The 8804-nt window shown below is 36.8% G+C and overlaps 1 protein-coding gene across 2 annotated transcripts in view; it reads left to right on the forward strand.

Annotated features, from left to right (window-relative positions):
- Positions 1-8444, forward strand: part of LOC110974756 (protogenin B-like) — a 44297-nt gene extending 35853 nt beyond the window's left edge. For both annotated transcript variants that reach the window (XM_022226612.2, XM_087139912.1), the window contains one exon: positions 676-8444. In XM_022226612.2, the coding sequence (XP_022082304.2) occupies positions 676-1059 (384 nt within the window). In that variant the 3' untranslated portion in view covers positions 1060-8444. The remainder of the gene's footprint in view (positions 1-675) is intronic.
- Positions 8445-8804: the final 360 nt, after the last annotated feature.

Genomic DNA, 8804 nt, shown 5'->3' on the forward strand with positions numbered 1-8804 from the left:
AAGATACTTGTAGTGCATAAGCAGTGAAATTTTGGGCATATTTCATGTTAAGGTTGAGGCTTAGTCAATAACTCGGATTTTCCCAATAGATGACAACACTATTTGTGCTCCTTTGAGTCCCAAGTGTGAAATATGGAACAGCCACACACTGACCAATCAGAGAGAAGAACCAAGACTCGGTCATGCCATACTGACCGTGAGAATACATTTTTGGAGCAAATATTTTTATCTCTGCAAAGGAAGACAGGTTCCTTCCTTTTATTGTTAGATGATTTGTAGAAATGTAAGCTTCTCTGTGGACGTGGGATTTGGGCCTTTTTAAAAATTTCAGTTTCAAAAGACAGTCTGTGTATGTGTTTGCATCAGTGGTGTTGTCAAGACCAACAGATCAGGTACAAGATCTTTTCACAAGACCAGTCACAAGACCAGCCTCGAGATCAGTTATATGTAACAGGGTAAAGAACAACGAAGGAATTCTGCTCTTGCATTTCACTGGAAGAAATTGTGACTTGAATTCAGACCTGAGGTCTTATGTTGCTTTTTGGGGTCTTGAGATGGTCTTAGGTCTTGACTTCATCGCTGGTTTGCGTGTGGTCAAATTTCCTGCTAAATTGTCAGAGTTCACGTATATCCCCGAGATCGACTGTCTTATGATATCCTTTTGTCATGGTCTAGGTCCATTGTGATTCTCCTCTGCTTGGTGTTGGTCACCAAGCTGGCTCAGCCAATCCCGTTGAGTTCCCTTCCAGGGAAGATGGGAATGGCCATGAGGATCCTGAATTGCCCCAAATGAGTGAACAAGCACCACTTCAGCAGCAGTACAGACACACTCTGCCCAGCACGTCCAGCGGACGAGTGGCAGGTTCCAGGATGAATCAGGAGACCTCACTGGCAGGATCGGAAGATGGCACTGAATCATCGAACCATTGGACACCGCTCAGGGAGAGTACCAGTGGAGACAGCGGCTTGATTGGAGATATAGAGTTCTCAACAGAGACAAGTCCCGATTTCATTGAGAAGGTCCTGCGAGATCACCACATTGGTATTCACCCAGTGTGAGATGCTGGGAGAAGGATTTGTGGAAAGCCTAGTCAGAACTGGACGTCAGCTTTAGTACAAATATGCTCAGTGGATTGTCACCTCAGGGCACTCTCAAGATACCTCTATATTAAAAACTTCAGAAACTATTAAGTTCTCATTATGATTGGGAATCCAAGGAGATTATGTCATCGTTCATTCATTCATGATAGACTACGACAGATTGAAGATGACATCATCTCTCAGTGGTTTACCATAAAATTAGAGTTCACTGTATGCACTCGAAATGGCTGTGGCCCAAACACTGACTCATTATGGTTTGAGAGTTTACCTACTAATGCATTTATCATATATAATTCTTGAAGTTGTTCGCTGTTGTTTTCTAGTTGGAAGTTACTGGTATCTAGTAGGGACCCTTTTTCTTTGGTATGAGCAGGATTTTGATATGCAGTGGATGGCATTGCTTGACCCAACTGGAAATACTGTGTAGAATCTATTGAATGCAACCACCTTCAACTCAGGGAAACAGATATTTTGGAGGTGGGATTGTGGAGAGTTAGATGAAGTATGTATGATGTTTGCCTTACTGTTGATCCATCTTAAAGGTTGCTTATGAGTGGAGCTGAAGATCACCTCAATCTTCAGTGACCACTTCAGTCTGTCAGACAGTGTCATTCCAAGATGTCGTAAGCAGCTTGGGAGGTGATGTGTCAGAGAGATTGTCAACCAGACCATACAGGCCAGCTTCATTCCAAAATAACCCAGGATGGTCACGGCAAGTACTTGGAGAGTCACTGCTAAATGACCCACGACCATTACCTCATGGTCAAGGTAACACTACTGAGTAAAGTTGGCTCCAACAGGTGCACAGGTCACAATGTGCACCCAATGTTTATTTTACTGGAGAGTTCCCTATGATATGTGGCAAATTCTATCAAAGCCAGTCGTGCGTCGCAATGGAGGAAAACCTTTCAAGTGAGTTTGAGTACTAGAAAGATGACTTATGGCATGCACCTGTCCTTTAGTATTCTGGCTCAACTGGAAGTATGAACACAAGCACTAGAGACTTGTGACTGATCGTGATCGGACAGAGTGACGCCTGATTATGTGGACCCCCATCCCCTCTTAGACGGGTCAAGCATTGTCCTCATGTCAGGGACTGTGTAAATGTATCTACATTATATTATTCAGTTACACTCATATGATGTATATGTGTAGCTTGTTGAATGCTTCAACCTCACGGTATTCTCTTGAATTAGGGAAACTTGCATCCCTGTTGATCTGTCCAGGGTTCGAAAACAAAAAGCAGACCCACTATTTTTCCTGGGCAAATCACCAACACCTCAAACCTTTTTACATACTGAAATTTTACATACCTCAGTGACGTACGTACATGAACCAATAATATGCAGTCACATAGGATAGCAAGTAATGTGTATTTGTTGGAAAATGTGCTCAATGTCGTGTTGGCTGAGGGCTGGGAGTATAACGTCTAAAAAGGAAAAGGCTTTAAATGTCAAGAGATACTTGCACCATTGTTTCCCACCAGTTTTTGAGGTGTGTTATGATGGTGAAATCTGTTATTGGAATGTTCAGGAAAGTAAGGAAATCGATTAATTTTCCAGTTTTGGGTCATATGACACACTTTCAAGCATAGTGTGCGTCCTGGGACAGTGGCCCCTAGAAAGAGGAAAAAAATAAAACTTTTCCATTTTTCAGCATGTTACTTTAGTCATTAGAGGTCATTCCATCCACAGATCTGCTTTCAGTGGAAAAAGTAGCATATTTGCTCAAATCAGAAAAAGGATTTGCTCTTCAGAAAGTTGTTGGTTAGGTCTTCTCTTTGTAGCACAGTGATACAGGTAGACTTGTCTGCCCACTGATTCCTGTTCAATCCGCTGGTTAAGCTCATATGAAGACTCAACACTGAACATGCATTGGTTTGATGTAATAACATTTAAATTGTCTGTGAGCTTTATCCAATGATAAATCTAGCTCTCTTTCGATGGTTTGGTCAGGGTCATACCAATGTGATATCTCTTGGAAATTCTGCAAGTGTTAAAACATGTCTGTTTGAAACACAGATACATTACTGTCACATGATTGATTTGGGAGTTTACTTCCACATTTTAAAGTTACCTCATGTAAATCCCCATGTTAAGGTAGTGTAAACACAAATGGGATGTTGTTATATTTACTATTAAAGAAAGAGTGCCTTGTGGAAAAAATCCCATTTATGTACAGTTAAAAAACAAATTAACTTTACAATATGTGTAAATATTCCACTAATTCAGAAATGCACCCAGGATTTGAAAGGAAATAGTCTTTGGATAGAAGAGTCTTTTTTCTTCAGCATCCTCTTTTTAAAACAATTTTTCAATACAAAACTGGACTTATCTTTCATGGGCTTAGCTTCTACCTGGTGAAGTTTCTGAGAATTTTTTTTTTAAGCAAAGACTAACCAGATTCCGGACTTGTGCAGATTGGAAAAGGAACTGATATATATTTTGATGATCTAAAAATGAACAGCCTAGGTAAAGGTAAACGAGGAAGTGAGATATTTGGAATTTTCTATACCTCAGACATGTGGCTATTTCCATAAGAATGAAGTTTCACGATCAATGTGTAATTGTATATATAAATAATATATAACATCAGGCGTATTTTAATTCACATTATATTCACGGTTAAATTCTGTGTTCTAAACTGTGTGGACAAAGTATGTATAATTTAAAGTTTAATATTTTCCCCTGATAAAATTAATTTTTTAAAAATTAGAATATGGAAATTTTATTCTTTTTGGGGGAATTGGAACTGCTATATACTTGAACAAAGTGGAGCTTGTAGAAAGTCAAATTCTGCGGCAGATTTGTTCAGGGCTTGTTAACAGGATTCAAGTGCTATAACTTTAGTAGAATTGTCCAGAAAGTTTGGCAGAAAATGATTTGTAAATTTTGTGAAACTCTGCTGACTTGATGATGCTGCTGCATCTATACATGTCGGTATTTTGCTCATTAAAAAACCTAACCACTCCTAACTTCATCCCAATTTAAGTCAGTTCTGCAGTGTGTTGAGGGATTTTTGGCCATTTTCCTCTACTGTGGCTGTTATTTGGTCTTTGATGTTCCCTCTTGTCCTCATTAGTTAACTGTACATGGCAGGGAAAGACTGCAGAGATCATAGAACAAACGCTACTGCTACTCAGACTTGATTGACATTAGACTAAACATGCTGCCGCAAGCTAAAGAAAGTTAATGACAGCCATGCGTTATGCTTCAAGCATGTCATGTTCAGGTAACCTTTTAATCTTGTATTTGAGATGTTGTTAGTAAGTTTTGTTGTATAGCTTGTATAATGTTACTGTAACTATGATTATGCAAGTTATACAACAAAACGTGATATAATATAGAAAGTGTTATGTAACCTTGAAAAGAGTTAAACAAATGTTTGATTGGCCATTTTCAAACAGGAAGAAATTTGTCAGTAGTGAACTTCCTGTTTCCGGAGGTGCTTGGATTTTATGCCACATAAAAGTTGGAAAAATCACTAAAAAAAAAACTAAGTGCTGCATTGCAAGGGACTGCTGCTGAAATCTTGGCTTTATAGGAACCAAGTATTTCATTTTAAAAACTGAAATTTGAGTTCAGAAAAGCTGTTTTGTTTTCTTTTGAGAGAGAATAGGAATGCCATGTAGTTGAAAAGAAACAAAAACTCCAAAATATAAAAAAGAATTGAAAAGGTAAATTTTTAGAATTTTAGAATTTTTTTACTTATGAAACTTTTCATTTTGTCTGAATTAAGCCACAATTTTTATCCCAGTTTTTTATTTATGTTTAATTTCCCCCAAAATTGTAGTTCGTTCTTTGGATATACATGTAAAGTAAGTTGAAAAAGTGAAAATGTCGTATTTAACAACATTTTCATTTAAATGGCACACTTATTTTTGATGCGTAGGTTTACTATAGATGTAGTGTTGTAGTTTAGGTAAAACAGAAAAAAGAATCCAAAAGATTCAATTTTGCAGTTACAATATTTTTTAACTACTTGGAAGTTGTGTAACCAGTGGAGAGACATGCCGTTGCACTAGAATTGTAAGAAATATATTGTAATTGAATTTTTGGAAACAGAAATGTTGGCAGTGCTGCAAGGATGCAAAGATGAATTAATTCTGATTACCAGATCCAGTTTAATGCTACTAGTTTATGGTCACACATAAATGAGAGGTGTAAATAATTAATTGTTTTCCAAAAGACTTTATTTAAAAAACTTTCTTTTTTAAGAAAAAGGGAGTAATTGGAGTGGTAATGTTCAAACCCACAAAATTTACAAAAGCAAAAGTCTTAGAAAAAGAAAATTAGTCTTCCCAAATCCCTGCTAATTCAGCACTTGTATCAATCAAAGTTTAGACAAAATTTCTTATTCAACAGAAAATTATCCCTTGTTGCTGTCTTTACTACAGTTGCCCAGGGGGAACAACAGCTGCTTTTTCTATGGACGTTTTCGAAACAAGTGGATTCGGCTTAGACTTTAGTTTTGCTGGTTCCAGCCATTTTGAAGTAGCGTTCGAAACCACATGTTCAAGCTCTGACTGGAACCAGTGAAACTGAAGTCTAAGCCAAATCCACTCATTTCAAAATTGCTCAGTGTTGTTTGGTCACTGTTAATAGGTTTGAAGGCTACTACGTGAGACCTTAAGGGGCTGATATACACCTGCTTACCCTATTCAAACAGTTCAGTAGGCTTGTTAGCCACCCTAACAGATCATTAACCTCTTCTTTGATAGCTTGAATTTCATTAGTTTATCATTTTGAATAATGATATTGTTATACTATATAAAACACTAGTGCTCTTTTCTAATGATCATTGTATGTATTTGTGAAATTTGCTGCTAAAATAGCTGCTTTCTGCTGTAAATGATAATGGCTCTTAACCAATTAACGTCGGATATTCTTACCCAAAAAAGCTGCTGGGGGTGGGTTTTTTACCCACAATTTCTTCAATTTGAATTAAGCTTTGACCCAATCAAGCACTATGCTAATACGTCATCTGTGGATTTGACAAAGATTTCTTAAACGAGTGTACATATCCTCAGTGAAACAAATAAGGAAAATTATGTGTTTACATGTCATCTGGCATCAAGTGGTTAATGTTAAGTGTTAAGTCGTGTCTTGCTTCAATGCAAATAGTGAAAAGAGTGAGAATACGTTTGCCCCCCAAATGAAAACAAAGCAGCAAGAAGGTGGGTAAGTCTTCTGAATGATTTGTGGTGGCAAGGAAAAGCATGCTGAATGCTTTTCAGCTCTTGACCAAGAAGGACTTTAGTTTACCTGTGACTGGAAAATTGGAAATTTGGAGTTTCCACAGTTTTCCCACAGTTGAAATCCTTTGTATCATGTCATCCTTTGCATTCTCCTCCTGCTACATTTTTCTGAACAAAATTATTGTCACTTTTAAATTCTGCCTTTCAGATATTTTAGGGATACACTTCAGAAGGTAATTTTTATTTATAACGTAATAATCAAAATCTAAGTTTCTTGGAAACCAGTTAATACTGTGTATGTATGATACTGGAGCACTGTGTAACAGTGAGGCAAATAGTCGGGTGTCATGATGAACTATAATTTGTTTTTGAGTGCTTTTCAATTGTTGAATCATATTAAGTCTTTGTCACTCAAATTTGGAGAGATGCCGTTACAAAGGTGGTGCCAGAGGTGGTTGCATGCATTCTTAAACTTAGGCATACTGCATATGATCACGCACCACTCTGTAGTAACAACCTCAGAGTTTCCTCCCCAGATTACTAAATTGTTGTTGTATTTGTATTCATATTGGCTTGTTCAGTCATAAGGTATGAACGATTCATACATTTCTATATGTAAAATTGTCCACTGTCCATTTTTTGCCCTTTTTTAAAAAATGGTTGGAGTCATATTGAAAAAAAAAGGACTACCTCGTAAGTTGTATTACTTTGTCTGTTGTGGAACTGTGTACATGTACAACTAAGCCTGGAAACTATCAAAGGGATTTTAAAGGTCAGCATTAATGGTGCAGTTTCATGAGTCCACACAGAAAGCAGGCTTTGCTTGTTTGTTTGTTTTTTTAAGGTGTTTATTTTTGCATTGGTTTTGTAGGTCTGAAGTTTCAGGTAAAACGTCAGAGCTAACTGAAATCCCAGAAGGTTTAACCATTGGTCACTTTATGCAGCCACATGAGTCCTTCTTCCGTTTGTATTGGCAATGGGAGATCATTTCCTGAATCACCCCTGGTGATCACTGGTGTGTCTGTAAGTGACCTGTAGAATCGTACAAGTGCCACGGCAATGCCTAATGTGTGTGCTCATGAAACAGAGCTGATTAATGTGGGTCACCCAAAATTAGTTTTAAACGGGTTCTCATGAATTTACTGAGCAGACATTTTATTAAAAGAAAAAAATGAAGATAATACAAATAATAATGGATGTATTTTTTATTAAACTAGTTATGTGAAGAAACATTGTTGCACTGTAAATAGAATATCAATTATTGGTGTTTGACTTTAAGAGATACAATTATTGTATGTGGTTGCATCATTATCATGTATTAAAATACAGGTTTTTGAGGTTTTATGTGTGTTTTCTGTGCATGGCTTGGTTTTTTGGTTTTTATATTCTCTTTTTACATGAAGTATTGAATCATTATATGTTAAATGTATTTCTGAGTATTTTGTTTTTGCATAATAATTTTGGGAACCATTTTTTCATGATGATCAGAGCCATCTTATTCAACTGAGAAGTGTAGTCACTTATATTAACTCTTTGTAGAATTTGTCCAAGACCCAAGTATGAACTTCAAGAGAATCAGCTGTAAACAAAATGCCCAGGTTGGCAATGTCTGTGAGAAATGTAGTTAGGCATTCTCTCTTTAGAAAGATCAACAGACTTTGATCTTTGCTTGATAGTATTCAAATGGTGAAGAATTACCCCAACTTTTGTCTGACATATAAAATCACTTTTTTTCACACTAAGTGAGACTACATTTTGTTTTTTGATTTGGAAACATTACCTCACTGTGAAGGATTGAATACAGTCTAGCGTTTGAAGGTTTTGTTTCTTGTACATAAGATGTATTTAGACAAAATGACAAGGAAGCTTTGTGCTTTGTGTATAAAAAGTGGATGGTGTATTCTGAAGATTTTATTCTTCTGAAGGAGATGAAAAGTGGCCTTTTTTAATTTCTGTGATGATAAAATTGAGTATTACATATTGAGAATATTACATTAAGAGATTTATAGAAATATCCTTTGAAATGTGTTCGCTTGAATACCTCTCATAACTAAAACAGAGAAAAACAGTCTTAAAATGGTTAGATATTTACTCACAGAATTGTTTTGGAATGGTTATCATCAATAAATCTATATTTCAGCAAATATTTCGTCATAATATGAAGTCTCCATTTGTTGTCAGTCCCGTACATTTCTCTGTTCAGTTTTGAACTGACCTGTGTTCAGAAATTCCCATACTCATAGCCAGATAGTGTCCGCAGTTTGCACAAAACTCATAGCTATGGAAAATGCAGGCAAACCGCATCATTTATAACAGTAGTGAACAGAATGTTAAAGGGTACATGTAAAATAATAATTTAGGCAAACAGGGTTCGATTAAATATGAAGTTTGTCTTCCGGACAGGACTGATACAAGACAGGATGCTGTTTTCTTTCACGGGCACGTTCCGCCACGGGTGACAACCAGCTGACTGTAGAGGGCGCAGTGTTGCCTAGATCCTGTCAAC

The sequence above is a fragment of the Acanthaster planci genome, linkage group LG08, assembly GCF_054643075.1.
Source record: "Acanthaster planci isolate LZ-2023a linkage group LG08, COTS_SCS, whole genome shotgun sequence".
Classification (NCBI taxonomy): domain Eukaryota; kingdom Metazoa; phylum Echinodermata; class Asteroidea; order Valvatida; family Acanthasteridae; genus Acanthaster; species Acanthaster planci.